At 51.1% G+C, this 23,200-nt stretch overlaps 1 protein-coding gene across 2 annotated transcripts in view; it reads right to left on the bottom strand.

The window, feature by feature from the left end:
- PKD1 (polycystin 1, transient receptor potential channel interacting) overlaps positions 1-23,200 on the bottom strand; it is a 134,037-nt gene that overhangs the window by 26,228 nt on the left and 84,609 nt on the right. For both annotated transcript variants that reach the window (XM_026650565.2, XM_026650566.2), the window contains exons 16-28: positions 22,799-22,948; positions 19,945-20,088; positions 18,419-18,698; positions 15,282-15,498; positions 13,502-13,661; positions 11,816-11,968; positions 9,194-9,338; positions 7,275-7,874; positions 5,901-6,057; positions 3,674-3,926; positions 2,704-2,899; positions 1,200-1,370; positions 261-404 (exon numbers count right to left, since the gene is read on the bottom strand). In XM_026650565.2, the coding sequence (XP_026506350.1) occupies positions 261-404; positions 1,200-1,370; positions 2,704-2,899; positions 3,674-3,926; positions 5,901-6,057; positions 7,275-7,874; positions 9,194-9,338; positions 11,816-11,968; positions 13,502-13,661; positions 15,282-15,498; positions 18,419-18,698; positions 19,945-20,088; positions 22,799-22,948 (2,770 nt within the window). The remainder of the gene's footprint in view (positions 1-260; positions 405-1,199; positions 1,371-2,703; positions 2,900-3,673; positions 3,927-5,900; positions 6,058-7,274; positions 7,875-9,193; positions 9,339-11,815; positions 11,969-13,501; positions 13,662-15,281; positions 15,499-18,418; positions 18,699-19,944; positions 20,089-22,798; positions 22,949-23,200) is intronic.

Here is a 23,200-nt window from a genome sequence, read left to right as displayed (position 1 = left end):
CTTTGCCATGGATGCTCTGGTAGTGGAGAAGACCGAGCCAGAGCAGGTAAAAGGCAGAACGAAGCCAGCAGAGCACCTCCAATCTCGAGCCAGCGTGAGGGCCTTGACTGGGAGCCCGTGATGTCGTCCATACAGTCACTCTTTTGACATTCCCTACAAAATAACAAGCCCCAAAATCCCAGGAACTGCCCTGCCCTCCTCCTTGTATCCCATGAACACTGAATGTTCCAGGCCGCGGGTCCCAGCAGCCAAGCACTCACTGGCGGCATAGACCTCCTTCTCCACCATGCCGTCATTCTCCTCGCTCTCCACGGACAGCCAGTCATTCACCAGGAAGAAGTAGCTCTTGCTGGTCTGCAGGTCTCGGACTATGACGTGCTGCAGGTACCAAGAAGGGCTGAGGCCTAAGAGCAGGGAAACAGAGTGACGTGGCTCATGGCAGACAATCCCTCCGCAGGGGCACAGGGTTGCCATGCAGTATCCATAGCTGCACAGCCCCGGGGACGAGCTCAGGAGAGTAATAACAGTCAGTAATGCTTATCAATCGCACTCCTCATCCCTACGGGACGGGGTGGCCCACAGGTGCTATGGTATGGGCCACTCTGGAAGGGCCTAAGACAGACACTTCCGTCTCAAAGCACTTTACAAATGTAGGTAACTAGAATCTAGCCCCAATCTGCAGTAGCTGAGGCACCAAGGACGTCTGTGAAAATCATTTTGGGGCTTGCACATAGATTTACACACCTAATTCCAGGCAACCCCGTTGGAAAACGTCAGCCTACGTGTCTATTGTTGGGCACTCAAAATTAGAATCCTTTGGCAAACGTGGCCTGAAGAGACTTTCCCAAGGAAACGAAGTGACAGAGCTGGGGCTAGCGTTCAAGTTCCCTGGCTGCCAACCCCATGCCCTGGCCACTGGACCATAATGTCTCTCCACAGTGTGGTGTGTGCTAAGGCAGTGAACGTTCTTAGTTACCCATCAGAGTTCATCAGCTTCCCAGCACAATCCCCCGTGCAAGAATGGCTGCTCGTGCAGGATTTCTGGGGGTAGCCAAGAGTGGCACAGGCAGAAACCTTGCAAGAATATGGAATACCATAGGTCTGATTCAGATCTCACACCAGTTTACACCAGTGTAAATCACCAACCCAATGGTGATCGTCCCAGCTGTCCAAACCTGGCACACCTGCCCAGGCCTCACCTTTATTGTCATGCCAGATGCGGATTTTCCAGACGCTGCCTAGGCTCTGCTCCGTCGCAATCTGAAAAACATCCAGGCTGTTGCGGTGGAAAGCGTTCTCCCCATCCAGATGCCTGTGACCGCTTTTATTATCCACGCCGTACAGGGTGATCCCCACGTGGGCGGTGGTACCTGGCAGGAGTTAACAGGAAGGCTCAGTTTGGCAGATCCCATCCAGTGCCGAGTTCTCTTCCCCCAACCCTGTGACCAAATGAAATGGCCCTTTTGAGAGGCCACCCAGAGACCCGTAAGAAATTAACATGCTTGTATCCTTGGTTGCTGCTTGGCCTCCCCACACCCAGAGATAGGGTTACACACAGCTTGGAAGAGTCGGCTGGTGAGATCGGATTGATACATGGGCTTTAGTATGTTTCCTTCGGAGATGGGATGTGAGCTAATGTTCTTTAACTTGCTGACATCCTGGTGGGAGGAGATGTTTGTTCTGGATGTTCTTTCCACGGAGTGGCTGAAAGGCTTGTTTTCTTTGACTACTCCCCGGGACCAGCTGCCAGACACTCCTTGTTTCACCTGGGCCACCTAAATGTCCCCTGCTCGCCTATAAGGACCTAGACATGGTGACAGGGCATGAGCCTGCTCCCAGGGAAGCCACTGGCGCCAATGAGAGCAGCTATCGGACAGTGACACCAGGGCATTCTGTACCGACGCTCAATCAACGCTCCCAGATTATATCCGCTTGCGTTTCAAAGTCCAAAGATGATGTTTCTAGCGGTTGTGGCTGCTATCCCAGCCCAAGCTTTCTGCCTCCTTCCTCCTCGCTGCTAAGAGAGACTCAGGGACCAGAGTGAAGCGATTAATTGTGCTGGCAACGCACATAAAGCAGGAGAAAATCCAACTCACTGTCTTATAGCAGTGCTGGCCCCAAAGGGCCAGCTGGAGTAAAATTCAACGCTCTCCCTGAAACCATCGGGAACCACGAGCGACATCTCAACAAAATGAGAGGAGGAGAAATTGTGCCTAATCCCGGGAGAAAGGAGCAAGAGGGCATCGTGGTGCGGAGTCATCGCCCCCAATCAGCAACAGGCAGGGCTGGTAAATGGACACGGGATCAAGCCCCAAGCCCAGTACGAAGACCCGTCCTCTGTGGATCATACTTATATTTGACACTTACCTGAGGGCTGTTTCCTTTTGACGCTGCGGCAGCTCATCATGCCAGCAAAGTAGCATTGAATTGGCCTGAACTGAAAACGTCTCAAAGACATACAAGGGCGCTTTCAGCAGAATTGCAAGAAGGAGCCGGACCATGGCAGAATAACTCAACCCCTTTCAGAGCCGGAAACACCTTCCAGATCCTCAGGGGCAACCCTCCCTCGCTGCTCTGGAGAACCCTGGGAAAGTTCTGTGCCATGCAGGGCGATTTGCTGTGATGCGGTGCCTAGAAGTCTCAAAGGACTAATATGGAGCTACCCCACGGTCAGCCGTTCCAGAGAGTGACGCTGTTACTGACCTGATCCTCGGCCCCAGCCGGTTTTCACCAGGATCTCATATTTATACATCCCGTTCTTCCCGCAGAACGGAATCACCCCCACTCGGTTAATGTCGATCAGGTCCAGTTTGTGCACAATCAGTATGGCCACAGAGTATGTCACAAAGCAGACGGCACATGTCAGCAAAACGATGTAGTTGAGACCTGGGCCAGGAGGCTAAGCAAAATGAAAGAGATTGAAAGATGCTTTTCCCTCCCCAAGCTCCTCCCTTCACAGCCTCACGCTCACTCCTCACTGACTGCAATAACAATAAGTAACACATATCTTCATCTTACATAGTGACGTCCATCCTGCAGGCTCCCTAACTGGAGTACAGACTATGCATATGCACATCAATCACTCTGCCCACTGCTGAAATGCATCCGCCTCTGGAGTGGAATTCAGCCGCTCTCCAGGGCTTCATGCAGGAAAGTGCTGAACGCCTGCAGCTCCCCCTTGACGTCACTTACAGAGCTACAGAGAAGCCTGAACTCCATCAGGAGGCACAGAGCACCTGGCAGGAGCAGCCTCTAAAAATGTAAAACAAAACTATGCAACAGCTTTGGGCAGGAAGGGAAGAACTCTGTGGCAAAAATGAGAAGGTAAGCAAAATGCAACCAGAATTTGGCCAGCACACTGGGGCTTAACCACCCTACGCTCAGTAAAAGTGCTATGGGATTTTTAATGACTACAATTGGTCAGGACCGATGTGTGCATCTCTCTGAAACAAGGCACCTCCAGCAGCAAAGTTCCCAAGGGGGCTATGCTGGGGCCTCGGTCTTGCTGGTTGGTCTCCCATCCAAGCGTAGATCAGGCATGACTCTACTTAGCTTGTGAGATGTGTTGAGAGCAGCAGTTGTTTTTTCAAGCGGGCACATTCAAAAGCCAGCAAGCTGCTAATTTATCCAGTGTGCAGGAAAGCGCCAGTGTCTGGTTTTTGTTTTTACTCACAGGAAATATGAATTGGACGGAGTTTGGGGGAACAAACAGGCTGGCTCCGAAGGCTGTCAGGTGTTGGGTTAAGCACACAGCCTGATCCGGGCTGGTCTCCTCCAATGGGATGATGCCTTCCGTCTTCCACCTCATCTCCTGCTCACTGAAGTACTGGCACAAGGAGGTGTACAAACTCAGGGTCACCTCCACCGGCGACCAACTGAAATGGTTTGTGATGTTGAAGTAATAGTCCTTGGTGGTGTCATCAGTACTAAAAAGAGAAGAGCAAGCATGGGGCTGCTTATCCACCAGCCCCTGGATGAGCCGCGAATCCCTATCCTGAGCCGATCTATGGCACACAAGTGACTTTCCATGCAAACAGCCCTGCTGCGTGGCGAGCAATTGACTCAGTACCAACTTCTGTGCAAAGCGACATAGGAAAATGGATCCTACTAATGGTGAGTAATTTACGGAGTCCTTTTGCTGTGGGGGAACTCATGGGCTCCCCAAGGCTTTATTACTTATTATTGTTTGTACGTCTATTAGTCATGGACTAGGAGCCTGGTGTGGTAGGTGCACTAATTATAGTGCACATTCTCCTCTTTTGCAAAAGCGAATCGGTGGCTAGACTTGCACAGCTACCCCACCACCCCTTAGCTGCGTTGCCCTGACCCGGGTGACACTTCCATAGTGGGCCTGGGAAAGGATTTGTTCATAAAGACTATGAATCCCTCTTTGAGAATCTTGTTACCAAAAGCCCTGGAAGCCGTGCTAAATTACACAGCAGTGGCTCTACCCTGGCCCCACCTATTCCCAGTCCACCAACTTTCTTCTTGGGTAACACCTAGGAGTGGTTCATAAATAATGGGAGGCGTAAACATTTATTGCTGTGGGAAAAAAAAAAAAGAAATATTTCAACTACTGAAGTTGTACCAATGATTAACGCAATAAACAAGAAAGGTTGGATTCCAAAATCTAACAGTACAATAATAATACTAAACGTTTATATAGAACTTTACGTGTTCAAAGTGCCATGCAGACCTGAACTACGTGGGCAGGTAGGTGGGTGAATATCAATAGCGCCATTTTACAGATGGGGAAAATGAGGAACAGAGGCCAAAGGTGGTTTGCGGAAGGCCACACAGTAAATCAAGAGTAAGTATTAGAACTCAGGACCACCCAGTGCCTAGCTCACTCCTCCACACCCGAAGTTTTTGGCACTGTACAGCAGGGGATCTGTGCATCTGTAACAGGGCAGTCTGTTCCCTTTAAGGGCAGTTCCAATGCACAGGCATTCTGGGATGTGTAGTTCTCTGGATCACATGACCAAACTGGGAGCAAGCTCTGCTAGGAAAGGGGCAGGTGACAGTCAAGTGACTGCAGTATATAAGGCAAGCCTCTTGTTTAGTCAGGAGAGAGGTTCAAGGGAGTCGGTGGGTGTGTGAGCTGCCCCATAATAGCTGTCCAGGGACGGGCAGACCTGGAGCAACAGCCAGGATGGGCTAAGGGCAAGGAGCCTGGCTGGGGCCTCGGAGCAGAATCCAGACGGGGCCGGGGGGTGACTGGAGCATGAGAAGGAAGAGGCCTGGGCAACACGTTTGCAGTGTGGGGTTGAGGTCTAGGTTGGCACCGGTGCTCACGTAGGTGTTCCCTGAAAGGGAGGGTGGAAGGAAGCCCCTTACTCAGCTTGCATCATCAGGGTGAAGGAGCCACTGAGTTTTGGGGAATGAGCCCCCTGCAGTGGTGACCCCCAGAGAGGGAGGTGGTGCAGACCCCTGCCTCAGTAGTGTGAATAAATTGAGGTTGGGGAAGGGGTGCTGAAGGCTTGCTTGGAGCTGGGGGAGGGAGGGGGGGTTTGAAGGGAGCAAAGGTTACTGGGAAAGGAGCTGCAGCGCTGGGAGGCTGTTCCCTTGGAGTGGGGAGAAGTTGGGCAGGTGCTCAAGGGAGGCGGGGCCCTAGTAGAGAAGCTGAGCGGGAGGGTCATAGTAATTACACTGGGACTCTGTCTGGGATGCTGCTTTCCCGGGAAGGAGACGCCTCCTCAGTTTGGCCAGACGGGGAAAAGCACCAAACTGCCCTACCAGCAGAGGGACACGTATGCCGGCAGGAACGAGACTTGGGGCGACCGGGGCAGCAGATGTGCCTGATGCCAGAATGGGTAAGCTGCCCCCAAAAGCTTATGGTCTAAAGCCACGAGCGAGAGCCAGGGCTAGGGGTTACACGGAGGGGGGTTGTTTTCTCTTACATTGGGGAAATGAAGAAAGTGTAGCGCTTGTGGTCCCGTCTCTCCACGGCCTCCAGCCCGATCTTCTTGGCCGCGCTGCAGTTGTGCTCGTTGGGCGCAGGCGAGGGAGAGAGGTAGGCTGCGATGAACGGCTCCAGCTCGCTCGAGATGTAACGATCTGGGCAGCAAGGGGAAGAGAGGGAATGGAAAGCATTTTACAAACCCCCAGCGTGGCTTTACTTGCACGGGCCCCGATCCTGCTGACTTCAGCAGGTGTCTTGTTTGAGTGAGGGCTGCTAGATTGGACTTGTGATATTTACAGAAGTGAATGTTAAGTGCCACTGCTCCTGGTACCACGCTCACATGTCAGCAGCCCATACAGGACTGGTTGGAAGGATCCATCCTGAGAGGTGCTGAGCACCTGCCGCTAAGGGTTTACATGCCTTCCGCTCCCATTGCCCTCAGCAGGGAGGGAGGTGGCTCTGCACAGCGCGGGACTGGGCCTTTGGTGCTGAGGAACAAATGCTCAGTCCCGCTGTATCTTAGCATGTCACTAACACCAGAGGTAACCCACGGACCATTCTCGCCGCGCAGCTCAATTCGCATTTGTGTTCCGAGGGGGAAATGCTCGACTGGGGTTTGACCCTGGGTCAGCGAAGTCAGCGGGAACAGGCCCAGAGACGCCTGACATTGCTCCTTCAAGAGGAGAGTGGCACCAGGTGTGCAGGGCGAGAGCAGCCAGACAAAGGTAGCGTATCTTGCAGTGTCTGACATGTCCTAGTAAAACCTGGGGCTAGGTTCTGCCAGGCTCTTGCAAGGACGCAGGGGTGAGAGTAAGGAACTTCCTCCACCGCTTGTGCAGCTCGCGGAAGGGCCGGGTGGAATGGCAGCTCCTGGGCTCAGAGGAGTGCGACCGGCTCCCTAATTAGGTATCACCCCTCCCCTCTGCAGCAGGGAATGGGAATCCTAAGCATGATCCTCTCACCCTCTAGTGGCTGGAAGTCCACAGAGACTGATATACCAGTCCTAGCGCAGCTAGACTCTGAGCATTTGGAAAGCATCTACCCTGCCCAATGTCACTGGACCACACGGACGAAGCTCTGAGGCTGCTGTATGCCAATAGGATTCTCCTTTGGCTCCAGTGGTTCAGGACAGTCCTCCTGGAGAGCAAAGGATTTGAGCTCTAGTCCCACTGGGGACGGTGACTCCCATATGGCCGTGACTTGCAGTGCAGCTCTCAATCCCGATCCCTTGCTGCACCGTGCTCGTGTGTTGTGCTTGACTTGTCCCTGCCCTGTAGCAGATCCCGTTTAGCATGCAGGCCCCGGGTCCTGTGCCTCTCTCTGTCCTTCAGATGAAAAGTATATTGAACAGCAGAAAAAGTGCGGTACCTACCATTTAAGACTCTGTAGGTGAGCTGGAAATGCAATCCTGCTTCTCTGTTGTTGTTTTCTGTCGTAACAACTAGGTTCACCGAAGTCTTTCCCTGAATGATTGCGGAGCCAGCGGAGATGTTCGTCATGGCATTGTTCGATACCATCACAGTGATGGCCTTCTCTGCGTCCAGACTCCCGATGGGAATCTGGGTCCCGTTGTTGGTTTGAAACTCCATGGAGGCCACCTCTGTGGACACGGTGTAGTTGCTGATGTAGCCAAAGGGGAAGGGGTTGGAGTCCACCCGGAACATGACTTGGATCACGTCAGTCAGGTCGGAGAAGGTGGTGTTGAAGGCCTGGGGGATGGAGAACTGGCAGTCCAACGTGTTCTCATAGCAGAGCAAGTTGAGGGGATCAGACCGTTTGCCTTTGGCCACGATTTCTCCTCCCACCAGTTCAAGGGGCTCCTCATTCAGCACCCGGGACTTCATCAGGATGCGCATCAGGCTGGAGGACAGGCTGTAGGCTTTGGAAGCTACTAGCACACGGTGGGGATCGTTGCACAATTCCTGGAGTTTTGACTCCTGTGGAACTGTGTTGACGAGTTGTATTAAGTCCCCTGTAAGGAGAGAGGTGGAATAGCAGTGAGGACCACAATCTAGGCAACACTCAACTCCTTCCCACAACCATCAGGAAACCTCCTTCCTTAGTGGCTTTCTATTGGACGACAGCATTGTGACACAGGACCTTCCACAATGAAAGCTCTACATCGTCCATAGCTAAACATATAGCGCTCTTCTGCATCGCTGTGTTTTCTCTAACCTATGGTGTGGTTAAGATCTTAAGTTACAAGATCCTAATGTGGGCTTCCTCTTCCTTCTGTGAAAGGGCTGAGAGAAAAGTGGATAGAGGGAAATACACATAGAACCGATATAACGAACCGCTGGAACTATGGGTATGTCTACACTACAGGATTAATCCGAATTTAGATAATTCGAATTTGGGAAACAGGTTGTATAAATTCGATTGTGCGCGGCCACACTAAGCACATTAATTCGGTTTTTAACCACATTAATTCGGTGGTGTGCGGCCACACTACCCCATTACTTTAACCACAGTAATTCGGTGGTGTGCGGCCACACTAACCCTAATTCGAATTAACAAAATCGATTTAGGCACTACTCCGCTCGTCGAGGTGGAGTACAGAAATCGATTTTAAGTGCCCTTTAATTCGAATTAACTGGCTCTGTAGTGTGGACGGGTGAATGGTTAATTCGGATTAACGCAGCTAAATCCGAATTAAAGTCGTAGTGTAGACCAGGCTTAAAAAGAGTAATGCCATTACAAACACAGCCCATTGCAAGCATGCCAATAACAGGCCTTTCTTTAAAGGTAACCTGAAGGTGATGTCAGAGGCCAATGGAGTTTCCATCAGCACATCTGCCAAGGATGAAGCCCAGCTTGATGCTATGCATGGCAGCTCACACATCTGGAAGCTGCCTCTGTTATCCTCAAGCTTCCTAAAAAAGGGCTGTTCCCTAGAGTACCAACGACTTCATTAATTCAGGGGCTGTCAGTTTCAAATGCCCCAGCAGGGAACAGGCACCAGCAGGATGGCAGTGGGAAAATCGGAGAGATGATAAATTACAGGTGGGCCCAACCTACAGATTCAGATTTTCCCCCAACGCCTGGAGGGGGATGCTATTCAAATGGAGGGCTTGGCACTGGCCCACCTCTGTGATAAACACTCGCTGTAGGCAGCCTTTGCTCAGGACATCTCCCAGGCGGGAGAAGGCCTAAGAAACCTTTCCCAGCTTTTCTAGCCTGGTCCTTCCCTGATCATCTTTTTAAAATCTACCCCCCGCCCATGCAGTGACGTCCGTGCCCTGAACACCTCCTGGAGAACGTCCCCGTTGCTTGGGGGCCCCCAGAACTGACCCGTAATGTTGAGGATGTTGTCTGCGATGGCTGTCGGTGTCATGATGCCCTGAGTGGTTTCGCCCTGGAGGATGGCCATCATGCTTTCCAGCTTGCTCAAGGTCCCAGTCAGACATGATCTGCAAAGAAGCTCCTTGCTCGCCACCTGCCATTAGAAATGCAGGCTAATCCAGCAGAAATCAATTCTGTATAAAGGGCAGTAGCAGCTGTGCATGGTACTTACTGGGTTCAGTGCTACAAAGTGCTGAGCGCTCTGGCTCTGAGACTACGTGCATGCGTCTAGTTCAACCTGTGCTTAGGAGCGCTGCTGGATCGGGACCATGCACCCTGTGTGCCACATCTGTAATAGTTCTCTTCAGATTGTACTTTATCCACAACCAAGTCCATTTTCCCCTCCAATCATCTACTTACCCCTCTCACTGGATACCATAATCTACCTACCTACTGGACGTCTAGAGTTCCCTTCACTGTAGTACCTAGGCAACTCGCACTGCAATAATAGCCTGTCTAGAGGTACCAACGCAAGGCAGGGCACCCAAGTCCCTGGGGTTCTGACACCAGGAGTGAATGTGTCTCTTGTAGTTGCTTCTTTCAAGTTGTTACCTCAGGGCTGAATTTTACTCCTGTTGAAGTCAACCAGAGGCGGTTGGGTTTTTTTCCATTGTCTTCAACGGGAGCAGGATTTGGCTCTAAGTGGATCCATCTCCAACATTCAAACATGTCCTAGAGCTGTGGGAGGGATTTCACCACCCAGTTTTGATGACCGTCCCTCCCATCCACTCCCAGATGTGTCTAAGAAACAGAATGTTCTACATTTAAAGCATGGGCTCGATGGGAATAAGCTACGAAACACATGGAAGCGGTTACCACCACCCAGCTCCTCTTCTTTTTGTCATCAGAGGATTCACCACAGATGTCAGAACGACTTGCAGCACAAAGGGGTGTGAAAGCCCCCATGGGCTTGTATTTGTACATTAATAGACAGCACCATTTACAGAGATATAAGAGGACCTCTCTCTACCCTGAGGATCTTACTATCTAAAGAAGAGACAGCAGCAGCATGGAAGATGAAAACAAGTTACACAGAGCAGAGGAAGGAAGAGAGAGAACAGCAAAAAGGCGTCATGGAAGAACTGCCCCCAGGGAGACTGTTACCCAAGGAGCAGAGCTGACATGAAATACTTTCCAGTCAGAAAATGTGGTTTTTGTCAAAATAGAAACTCTCTGTGGGGAAAAATGTTAAAATTAACATTTTCTTTCCCCAATAGGGAGAATAGAAACAAGCAGTTTAATTTTGAGCCAACGTTTCTAAAACCAAACAAAAAAGTTACTTTAAAATGATGCCTTTTTTTTTTTTTTTTTCCAATTTCAAACTTTTTTTTTTTTTTCTTTTTTTTTTTTTTTTGGTTGCTATTTCGGCTTTTTGTTCTGGCTCGGAGCCAAAACTAATCTCGGAATGTCAAACCTGACCACGGGACAAAAATTCCATTCCCTGACCAGCTCCACTACAGTCCGATGAGGTGCTGGGTTGCAGGCTCACGAGAAGAGGTCGAGTGTGTCTTGTGCTAGTAAAATCCGGCAGAGGAAAGTGATGCATGGGGCCAGAGTTCAGGGCAGGGACAGAGGCAGAAGAGAAAGCGGTGGCTTTGGAGAGAAGGATCCCAGGATGAGCTGTTCGAAGCAAAGGGGGTGCCGGGACAAGGATTTTGAGAGCAGCGGGATGTTTGATTCATGTCAGGCCGCGTTCTCAATGAGCGAGCTAGCGGAGCTATTTATGGGTATGAGGGAGGTGCTCAGAAATTACGGTGATGGGCAAGCAAAGCCTCACAGTCCCTTCAAGAGGCAGGGGAGGAAGAGTAGCCGGCTGATTGGCTGGCCACCCAAAGCCAAGCCCATTAAATAGCTGGGCTCATTCATTTGCTGCCCAGCTGATGAAGCATAAAAAGCCCCTCCTGAATCCAACAGGGAGCAGCCCCCGCACTGGGAAGCGGGGCCCTCTGGCTAGGCTCAGGGCTGGCTCCAGGCACCAGATCAGCAAGCAGGTGCTTGGGACGGCCAAGGGGAAGGGGCGGCACGTCGGGCTCTTCGTCGGCAATTCGGCGGCGGGTCCCTCGGTCCCTCTCAGAGGGAAGGACCTGCCGCCGAAGAAGAAAGCAGCGCGGTGGAGCTACCGCCGATCGCGGCTTTTTTTTTTTTTCTTTTCTCGCCGCTTGGGGCGGCCAAAACCCTGGAGCCGGCCCTGGCTAGGCTGCCACAGTGTGGAATCCAATACTTCAAATGATGACAGGCCTCCTGCTGCCAAGCAACTGTGCTAGGGCTGTTTCCAGAGGACAGGTATAAATTCTTCGGTAACATCTGCAGGGGATGAGCGCGCATTCATCTCTCGCTGCCCTTCGAGAATGATAGATGAGAAAAGGATAGTGATGATAATGCTTGCACTTAAAGATGGATGGATAGAAACACACACGCCCTACAGATGTCACCGACAAATTAGACCTGTCCTCTGTATGTGATCAACGTGTGTGTATGTGTGCGAAGCTGAAACGGAACAAGGAATGGCCAGAGCTACCCTTTCTTTCCATCGCTCAGCGTCAGAGCAGAGGAGGCTGGAGGGTCCCATACCATGCACTGCGCAAGGGCAGCGGAGATCTGCTGGATATCGTCCACCGTGTTCACGTTCAGGGAGATGAGGGTCTCGGTGATGTTTCTCCGCGTCCAGGTGCGAAGATCTAGTTCGTTCCCCGTCTTGGCTTCTGAGCGCATCAAGTGCTCGTGCTTAGGGGAAACAAAAGCAGGGGGGTTTATCAGAATCCTGCAGAGCAGGAGTTTTAGCACTCAACCACAAATTTCCATTGCAGCATTTAATGACTTTCCAGCTGGGAGTCTCTGATATCTGGGTTCTCGGCAGGCTCAGCCAGGGCTGCTGCTGGATACGATTTGAAAGTTAAAAAGCCTCTTTGCATTCTGCTGCCAGTGGAAAATATAACTGGAAGCAGGACAGGAAACAGTCTCCGTGAAAGAGTCTTCTCCTCTGCAGCTCCTGCCAGCTACGAGAACATTCTCGTCTCTCTCTATCTGGTCACTTTTCAAAGTTGCTGTGTGATCGTATCAGATCTCCTCTCTTGCCTGTGCTGTTGTTTGTTGGGCCACTCGGTGGGCCCAGCTTTCAACAGAGCGTTCCAGTCTAATTCTGTGATTCAAATGGGCACTTTAATAGGGCACCCCTGTTCTGCAGGCTTAAACTGGTACCTAGGTGCATCCAACTGGCATTTACCCAGCAAAGCACAAAGTGGGGCACCCAGATGGAGATCCGGATGCTCTGTGTAAGTGGCCATGTTTTGAAAATTGGGCTCCCCCGCTGCACAGTGACTCTTTACAGCGTGTTCGGGATACACAATTTTAGGCTATGGACAATCCAGGTGGGTTAGATGGGCACAGGCATCTGTGCCCACTGTACTGCCATGGCTGGAGTTCAGGGCCTGTTCTCTTGTTCCCCATTCACCTAGTGGTCTGGGATTGCTGAGGAAGCCGTGTGCTCAGTCCTTCAGGGATGGGGAAGGGAGAGCCCTGTGCTGACTCCCTGAGGGACCAACACTGATAGGCTCTAAAGGATGGGACGAGGCTCATCTGCGGCAAGAAAGAGGGATCTACAAAAATCTATGGGAACTGGGCACCTGCTAGGACTAGGCCCTGAATGAGATATGAGTGACAATGAACAAAGGGACTGGGGGAGTTGTGGGGGGAGCCTGGGAAGATGATGGTTAAGAGAGAGAAATCATGAGTTGTACTTTGTGGCCACGTGTCGGGCACCCGTGGAAGGCCCTGTGTGCATGTGCAGAGCTGTTCTGCTGACTCATCCTGGCAGCTGGGCCAGGCAGGTCTCAGTGGCACCCACTCAGGTGTATGAAAGGCTAGTGAGAGAGGGAGAGCTTAGCGACAGCCAGCCCAAGGGGGAGCTCAGGCTGAGGTTTCTATTGGTAAGTGCAGTGTTTAAACTTGGGGTAGAAGACAGTGAGGGAAGGCTGGCTGCATCCGGAGGAGGAAAGTAGGCTATGAGGCTGGAGGGTGGGCACAGGGTACATTTCCCTCTCCTGGGCCTACTTTGATGCCCCCTGCTCTCACACACGTCATGTGACTGGGACACACTCAGATCTCCAGCACAGCCCAGCATCCCCCAGCAGGTTGGGAGACCGGGTGAAACTGTCAGTTTACCTCAGGCCCAAGGTGAGCTCATGGACTGGATAACGAGTGGCCAGCCAACCAGAGCTGGTAGCCAGCCAGGCAGCAGGTCAGACAGCACTGCTTTACCTCATTTAAGATGGTGATGAGGGCCAGGGAGTACTCGATGACGTGCTGCGGGTCCCCCTGCTTCACCAAGCCCTGCAGCACAGTGTCGGTCTGATTGTAGAGCCAGTGAGAGAGGCTGTGGACTCCGGCCGCAGGGGTTGGCAGGGTGATGGTCATGGAGCTGGAAGGGGAAGAAGCGCTCGGTTTGTAAAGAGCAGACTGTCGAATGGAACCAAGGGCGATGGGCGTATTCCTCCCCACCTCCCCCCGGCAGCGCCTAGAGAAAGTCCTTTGAGCGTCACCGGACCCCGGGCATGGACCGGCTCTTCTCAGACCCCTGTCTCACAAGGGAGGGGAGGCCTGTTTCTGAATAGTTGAGATAAGGGGCCAAATTCCTCCCTTGCGTAACTCCATGTAACCATTGGATTGGCAGAAGGGAGTTGTTTGACCCTGGGAGTAAGATCTGGGTTCAGTTTTAGGGTGTTTAAGAAGCACCCAAGAACTGTCTTCAGTCCACTTAGATTGTAGAGGTGTTGATCTTCTAGAGTCCAGGGGGCACTTGCAGCTTGGATTTAGTCCCCTGGGGCCCAATGCATGGGGTTAATGCACTGGGGGGGCTTGTGTTTATTCACTACTGAATGTCAGAAATCAGCCCATGCTGGGACCTGCCCCAGCGACCCCCAGATCCAAACACAGGAGTGCGCCCGCCTGAGCTAAACACAGCTCTGCCCCTGCTTGTCAGCAGTGGGACACCAGGTTATTCCGAGCACCAGCTCCCGGCTGCTTCCAACTTTCTTTAAAGGGTTCTGGCTGCAAAGGAGGGGCAGGATGCAGAGCACGCTCACAGCACAAGCTGGGAGATCTCCAAGATAAATGGGCCAGGTGTGATTTATTCATTTGGCTTTCCCTGTAAGCCATTACTAATAATGCAGCCATTTGTTATGGGTACGAAAGGAACATTACATTCTTCTCCCACCCAACTGAAATGCGAGTCAGTCACAGCCTCTTTGCCTGATGCATTGCCCTCGAACAATATTACTCGTAAAAAATATATAGCTAGATCTCCCAGAAAACGACATCCTGCCTCAAAAGGGAAGCGTGGCTGTGAATCAAGATGAATGGCCACGGGACCACTAACTCAGGTGAGGGGAAATGTGTGTGCAGGGGCCTTTCTGATCTTTCTTAACAAGGTAGCTTTCAGCAAGCTTTACTGGTCTAGCAGCCCTGTCTATTAGCTGAGAGGTAAAACTTAAGACGTACGTGAAGAGGTCTTTAACAGCTTTCCAAATGGTGCTTGTGTTTGATTAAAAGGAATGAGGAGAGGACGTGTGTATCGACAGATGGTTAAAAATAGAGTGAATTTGTGTGTGTCTACCAGAGAAGTGAGTGCTTGTGAGGGCCTGAGGAAGTGTGATATCCTTCCCCTACCTACAGCCCAGGCATGACGGAGGCAGCTGGAATGCAAGTTCCCATCCCACTATGCCTTAACTCAGTCCTTGAGAGACCACCTGTAAGGCCTGGAGCTCAGTCTCTGTGGCCCAATATTTCACTGATGCTGTATCTGCCACCAGCGCTGGGGGGGTTTCTGAGCTGGGCACGGCGGCAGTAGGAACCCAGCTGACGAAGGATCCATAGCCCTTGAACAGACATGCCCACTGCACAGCTGCTAAGCCACACTTTATCCCGCCAAGGGCACAGGCCTGTGATTTGGGATTCCTGGATTTTGTGCCCAGCTCGGCTCCTGCTTCACCATGCGGCCGTGGGCCTGTTGCTTCCCCTGTCTGTAATAGGAGCACCTTACCGGTTGAGGGCCACGACCGTAGCTCCCAGCTGATCCTGCACGAGCACGGAAACGTACACGAGGAAGCTGTTGGCACTGAAGCCTGGTGGGAGGAAGGCACTGTGCTCAGAGCGGCTGCCTTTGTACATGCCGAACTCCTCACATTGCCCCGCTTTGCAGCGCGTGGCCAGGAGGATGTACACCAAGGGGGCCTCTTCGTCCTCCGTGTCTCTCCAGCCTGCAAGCCAAGCGCACCGGGCAGTGTCAATGGGATCCGAGCGCACCTCCCAGGTCAGGCCTGTAGCTGCAGCCACTGTCTTGACCACTAGGGATCAGGCTTTTAAATCCATCGTTAACAGCGGCCCGTGCCCTCTCTTCTCCCCTCTGTTACTCTTGTCCCTTGATTTGCATAATACTGTGCAGAGTTACATTGCTGACTCCCCCTGCCTCTTTACCCTCATCACTAGGGCCCTACCAAATTCATGGCCATGAATGCATCACGGACTGTGAAATCTGGTCTTTTGTGTGTTTTTACCCTATACTATACAGATTTCACGGGGGAGACCAGCATTTCTCAAATTGGGGGTCCTGACCCAAAAGGGAGTTGCAGGGGGGTCACAAGGTTATTTTAGGGGGGACACGGTATTGCCACCCTTACTTCTGCGCTGCCTTCAGAGCTGGGTGGCCGAAGAGCAGAGGCTGTTGGCCGGGTGGTTATTGTAGGGGGGGTTGCAGTACTGCTACCCTTACGTCTGAGCTGCTGCTGGCGGCGGCACTGCCTTCAGAGCTGGGCAACCAGAGAGCAGCGGCCGCTGGCCGGGAACCCAGCTCTGAAGGAAATATCCTGCAAGCAGCAGGGCAGAAGTAAGGGTGGCAATACCATACCATGTCCTCCTTACTTCTGCGCTGCTGCTGGTGCTGGCTCTGCCTTCAGAGCTGGGCTCCCACCCAGCTGCTGCTGCTCTCTGGCCGCCCAGCTCTGAAGGAAGCGCCATCGCCAGCAGCGGCTCAGAAGTAAGGGTTGCGGTCCCAACCCCCTCCTACAATAACCTTGCAACCCCCCCCCCCAACTCTTTTTTGGGTCAGGACCCCTACAATTACAACACCATGAAATTTCAGATTTAAATAGCTGAAATCGTGAAATTTCAATTTTAAAAATCCTATGACTCTGAAATTGACCAAAATGGATCATGAATTTGGTACAGCCCTACTCATCACCCCATCCACAGCGAGTGTCCCTGCTGCCCTGACAGGGTGGGACAGGCTGAACTAAAGCCTCCAGAGAACTGATAGAGGGATCTGAGATACAAAGCTCTGATCTGGATTTCTCTCAAGTGTAAGGGTTTTCTGATGTGGGTTTTGGGCCCCAGAACATTTGGTCATAGAGTTTAAGGTCAGAAGGGACCACCGGACCATCTCGTCTGATTTCCTGTATATCACAGGCCATCAACTCACGCCCTAAGCCCAACCACCGAAATGAGACCAAAGTATCACAGCCCACAGGAGCCTAGTCTAGTATGTGCCATGGGCAGAGGATAGGCAAGACCAAGGTTCACCAAGGCCCCTGCAATGGCAGGGATGATATACCCAGATAATCCTGGCAAGCGACCCGCGCCCACACGCTGCAGAGATAGGCAAAACTCCCCAAGGTCCCTGCCAGTCTGACCTGGGGGAAAAGTCTTTCCTGGCCACACCTATGGTAATCAGTTAGACCCTGAGCATGTGAGCAAGAACCAGCCAGCCAAGCCCCTGAGAGAGAGGCTGCTCGGTGCCACCTCAGAGTTATGGCCAGGCCAGCCCACCCCACGGCCCAGCTTCGGCTGTGGCCAGCCTTGATGCTTCAGAGGAAGGAGATTAACAAAAAACCCCCAACCAACCCAGAATACCTTGGGGGTAAAATATCCTTTCCTGTCCCCCTAGAGGTGGCCAGTTGAAACCCTGAAGCATGAGCTTTTAACAATTCAGGAGACCCTAGAGAAATCAACACGCCACCGTGGGAATAGCCACGCACTCCCCATAACTGAAGAGCAATAGCAAAACAAGGACGATTCTGTTGTACTGCAGAGGCTGAATACAGCGCATATCCAAGGTCCCTGACTAGATATAATGTCCTAGACAAAAGCCCTGTAAAAGCTGCTATTCGCTTGACACCTCAGTGCAAGCCTGTTATAGTCCTCCAGCCTTAGGAATGAATGGGTTATTACACTGGATATAGCCCACTGATCTGTATTTTGTATCCAGCACTTTGTCCCTGCTTAACAAATATTACTACTAATAGCCACAAACCCCATAATGCCAAAGGTACAAAGTTTTCATAATTAGTGCTGGCAGATCAAAATATACCAGACATTAAAATCGCATCATTCTGATTACCCTCTTGCTTTTCCACCTGATTTAAGCTGCAATGTGATCACCATCACAAGAATGACTAGCGCTAGAAACCAATTTGCCCTACCATCGGAAACATGGAATCCCAGCATTCATGTACAACAAAGCATGAATCTCTAATACTAATCATTTGGGGGAGAAGGGGGGGGAGTTTTAGAGACACTTACTTGCTGGCCCACAGCAATATGTTACAGGGACCAGTCAGCTTTTTGCATCATTGGGCTAGATATTTTTGTCTCTGTGACTGTGTCAGAAATAACTTGCAGGAAAGGAAACTATATTTGTGTGGGGAAAGCAGAATGAAATCATTCAGGCCACATTTTCAGAGTGGCCTCTAAGTGGTGTCCAGTTTCTGAGTTGTGTGAATGTGGGGATGTAATTTTGGGCACTCACTTTTTTCCCCACACCCAAAACCCAGGTTTATACACACAATCCACTCGCACCAACTAGCTTGACAGGCATTCGGCTACTTGATTTAGATGTGAAAAATGTGTGCATAAATGAATTTTAGAATGTGCATGCTTGGGGTACCAAAATTGAATGGGGCCTGCAGTCTGGTACTTGCAAACCTAAGGGTCTGCTTATTTAAAATCTGACCTACCTACAGGTACCCTTAGGAATAGAAGTGGAGCTGAGAGTAAAGAGCGAGAATTCTGTGGGACCAAGGAATACATGCATCTGGATAACTCACTTGGTGTGAGAAACACACTCACCGATGAACAGTAGAGATGCCAGGCTAATTTCTGGCACTGTCACGACCACACTCTCACCTGCACATTCAAAGTGAACCTTTGCCATCAGCGCCCTGACTTCTCCGGTCGGAGAGAGCTGACACAATCCTCCAATCGGGGGCCGGTTCGGGAGCAGGTCAATGGAGGCGTAACCTTCCTCCCCCGTTGTGAGGTCAGTGATGTGAAGGGTAAAGGTGTATCCTTCCCCATCCTTTAAGGCCCCTGGCCGTAAGACCAGGTTCATTCCGGTGTTGCCAGTGGAGGTGGTGGTTTTGTCCAAGATGAGAGACTTGTTTTTAAAGCTATGTGCTGCCCATCTCTACAGAGATGAAGGGAGAAAGACGGGAGAAATTCTGGTTTAATCTGAAGTAATGTCCCTAAAATGTTTTTGGACTGAGTCTATAGGGGAAAAAATAGAATCTAGAGGCAAAGGCTGCCAAATTTGCAGTTGATAATTCAGCTTTGTTCTCATGTGCTGAAGCAACAAGAACTGGAAAGCTTCCAAACTGTCTGGTGGGAATATTTCCACTGTGAGATCCACTTTCGTCTCTGGGATTACATCATCCACTGACAAAATATTTCATAATACACAACACAAAACACAGGAAATCAAATTAAACAGTGGTGGAATCTCCTGGGGATAACATTGCTTTTACAGGCTGCACGTTGACTGTGTCCTGCATTGTTCCTGTCAATAGTACAAACGTACAACTGTGACAACGAGACACACCGAGACAGGCGGCCGGAAAACACCGTGCAGGAAACCGCTCAGCTCACTGGGGATACAGAGCAGCGTTTCCAGTGGGACTTTCACTTACAAAGCCTGTTTCATCCAACACCGTATAGCCCAGTGCGCGGGTGGGAGGGGAATGTGGCTGGAGGTGAAGAAAACAGACTGAGCGATCTATGTTTCAACCCCCTGAGCCAAAATAACTCAGGCCACAGAGCAGAGAGACGAAAACACTTTAAAATCTCCACCAAAAGGAACGTGCAATGAGCTCCTGGTACGTGAGCCCAGGTTGGCAGTGCCGTGGCAGGGGCATCATGGGTTGAATGGCCCTTGGGTAGCGGTGAGCCACTCTGATGGAGGGAGGCCACATTTCCCGCAACCCCCGGGGCAGTTACTGAGAAGATCTCTCCACTGGGACACAATTCGCACAGCCCATATGGGCACGGCTAGGGGAAGGCTCACTTGGTGGAGCTGCTGCTGACAGAACCTGAGCGGCTCCGTTTGAATGGCAGCTGCAGCGAGCTTGCGGGCTCTACAGTGGCCAGGCCTGGCATGACATTGGGGGGGGGGCTCTGTGATGGGGTCAGAGCCCCTCCCCCAGGTTCACTACAAACAGACCCTGCTCTAAGAGGTCAGGCTTCTTGCAGATTCACAGGGGACTGCACTGGATGAAGGGGACACACTGAGCAGAGCCTCAGAGCCCGGCTGCTCTGTTTCTCTTTGGGCGTTCACATCCATCGTGTTATTTTTCACTTCATTCTACCCCTCCCGCCCCCTAACACGAAAGGGATCGATTTTGCCTCCAACAGCAACGGCTGCCCCATCACCACTTTACCCCAAGCTTGGAGTCGTTCTGGCAGTTCCTGCAGGTGCCCTCCAGGTAGACATAGGAGCTCTTGCTGACTTCGTAGACAGACTGGGCTTTGCAGGAAACACATTCTAGAGACACAATGGGGACCCTTCCTTTCTTGATCAACACCTACGAGGAGGGAGGAACAGCAAGAGAACAGCTCAGGAGACGTCCATTCCATGCCTGATGCAACCAGGACACACACAAAAGCATAAGGGGATATTGCTATCAACTTCTAACTAGTTTGCAATCGTCCTTGTGCCCAGTTCTCTGCACGGGAGCTCACTCCATTTCAGCATGACGCGTATTTAGGGTGAAATTCACCCCACTGCAGAGGGGCCAGCACGGGGCCTGTGCACTGCATAAGTTCACTTAAGGATTCCCAAAGGGCTTTAGTGGGACAAGCCATGAATATGCCACATAGGGATTTCACCTTCAGGACCTAGATACTACGCTGCTGGGATCTCTAGAACTTCCCTACATTGATCCAGGCTAGACTAGGTGATTTTGTTTTTCCGTATTTTTTTAAATAGGTTGCTTTAAAAGTTTCTGTGTATAGTCCTGGGTAGGATGCCAAGATGGCTCTTGTGGTTTTACTAAGTACATCTGTTACTAAACTGAGGTTCTCTGAAAGATGAGGCATCCTTAAAAAAAAAAAATCACTCTTATCCCAGTTAAGACTAACCTGTGCTCTGTAGAGAAGACATCTAACTGGGAGAGGGAAGGTCTATTTGGATCTGAGATCAAACATCTGGCCCTGGAAACTTCTACAACTCGCCTTGATTTTCTTTGGGCCAAATCTTTGGCCCTTCCTCTGCAGCGAGCCCTGAGCCAGTGAAACTGGCTGTGAAAAGGGGGAGGCAGGACTGGCCCCCTGCTTGCCACAGAGCCCTGAACAATGGGGGTTGTCTGTCCTCCAATACACAGAGGGTGCAGGGCAGGCCCTGGCTCTGTGCCTGCGTAGGCCCCTGGGCATTCTTCCCAATGGAAGGGGAATGCAGTGAGCCCTGGTCCTGCAGCAGCATCTTCTTCTCTTGTTCCCGCTGAGATCCTCAGCGCTCAGCCTGGGCCTTTGTGCTGGGTCTCAGGATCTGGCCCTGGGCCTGCATGGCTCTGTTCAGTGCATTCTTTATGTTACTACTTTGTATAAACTATCAGCATTCTAAATACACCTCTACCCCGATATAACGCGACCCGATAGAACACGAATTCGGATATCACGCGGTAAAGCAGTGCTCCGGGGAGGCGGGGCTGCGCACTCTGGCGGATTAAAGCAAGTTCGATATAATCGGTTTCACTTATAACACAGTAAGATTTTTTGGCTCCCGAGGACAGCATTATATCGGGGTAGAGGTGTACATTTTTAAAATGCCCGTGAAAGACATGAGAAATGATAAGCTAGAACAGCAGCTCCTACTGGCTATCAAATGCATTTTGCTCTGCTGCGCAGGACAGCCAGTTTTTCCACAGGACGGTGCGTTGTCCTGGACTTTCCTCTCAACTTCACCGCCTACAGCGAGTTACCTCTAACACGCCTCTCCTACAAAGCGCTGTGCAGGATAAGAACTTCAGGATCCCCGTTCCCTCAGAGCCCCTGGTTAGTGTAGTATTAGCTCTGTACTTCTCCTAAACGCCTTTAATCCCCTCCCAAGCAGCACTGTGAGGAGTTTGCCTGGGCCCTAGCATAATGAATATTCTGAATGTAAAGGAAGACAGTAATAAAGACATTGTTTAACATGGCAGGCTGTTAAAAGCGAAGTGTTCCACCGACTGAAGGGGAAGCGCGTTGAAGGTTCCCTCATTCCTCCAGCCTTTGCAAATTTCCTATGACACTGGATTCATTGTTTTGCGCTCATGCATGGAAAGCTGATAGTACGGAATGTCCTTGAAAGACTATCAATTTAAATTTTTTTCTTTATCCTCCGGCTTTGGTTTAAAAATCCAGGCAGTAAGAGTTTCCACTTTCAGACTAACTACGTCTCTTAATTGCCAAACGCACCATGATGAATGTTTCTGACATAAGCCATAAGTGCTGTCGGACTGCAGATGCGCTCAGTGTTTGGTTTAATCTGACATAAACAACATGCCCTTAAAAAACCTTCTGTTTATTTTTTAAAAAGGAAAAAAGGGTAGGAACCGATTGACAGCAAAAGCGAGTACCAGCCCTCCTAAAGCTCGCCCTTCTGGTGCCAATTTGGAAAGGGCACAGGGCTGTTAAGTGGAAGTAGGGCTGGGGCACGACACTGCTGGGCACATTGCTGGATCAGTTCTTAATCTCGTGGGCTGTAGGATCCTCATATTCTCCTAAGGCAGCTCAGCCGCTGCAAATTCAGAATCTGATCTGCTGTGAACTGGACCCATGAATGATCCGGTTATTAACATGGCGCATGCAGACAAAGAGAGCGAGAGACAGCGTGATCTTAATAAAAGGCCTACGGGAGGAAACACAACAAAACACTTTACCGTTGTCAGCAGATATGCTGCCCCCTGGAAATTTAAAGTGTGTCCATCACTGAGTATATGGTATATGTCCCCCTGAGGGCCCTGGACAGAGCTTAGGACTCTGGGGGCATCAAAGGCAAATCTCTCCTTCAACCTCTCTCTGCTTCCTCCCCAATTAATGCAGACAGCAGCAAGCTCTACAGTCCCTTGTTACGTTTGTTACTGTCCTGCAAAGTGGGGTCAGGAGAGGAGCAGGACTCGGGGCCTACCTATGACTGTGGGTATCCCAAAAGCCAGCTAGCTCTGGAGTTTTGCTTGGAAAGGGTAGTGTGACCCTGCGCGTTGTCCTGGTGCCCAGGAGCAGACACACATGCACAGTGAGGACAGAGGTACGTACGGTTTGATTCGTAGACTCGGGATTCAGACCCATCTTCCAGACACTGAGGTCAAACGTATATTCCACATCTGCTTCTAGTTTTGCCTTGGAAATGGTGTTGACCCCTTCTGTGGCACTGAAGTGCAGCGAGCACCCTGCAGGCGAGCTCCGCTTGCGAGGAGAAAAGACCATTCAAACCCTTCTTTGCACTGGTGCACGTTGCATTAGTCTGTAGCCAATATGTTCAGTTTCCGACACAATCAGTTCTTGCAATAAATTACCCCTTGTCTGTGGCTGGGGAGGTAGGGTGGGGTACCGGTAGGCACACTGTATTTTCCATCAGGCTAGTAAACAACTCTTGGAACACCCCTATATTTTGGCTGGCCTCCACATTTTTTAAAAATTAATTCTTGATTAAATACC

This window comes from Terrapene carolina, unplaced genomic scaffold (assembly GCF_002925995.2).
Source record: "Terrapene carolina triunguis isolate 2854851 unplaced genomic scaffold, T_m_triunguis-2.0 Scaffold93, whole genome shotgun sequence".
Taxonomy (NCBI): domain Eukaryota; kingdom Metazoa; phylum Chordata; order Testudines; family Emydidae; genus Terrapene; species Terrapene triunguis.
This window is presented reverse-complemented; position numbering and strand designations above follow the sequence as displayed.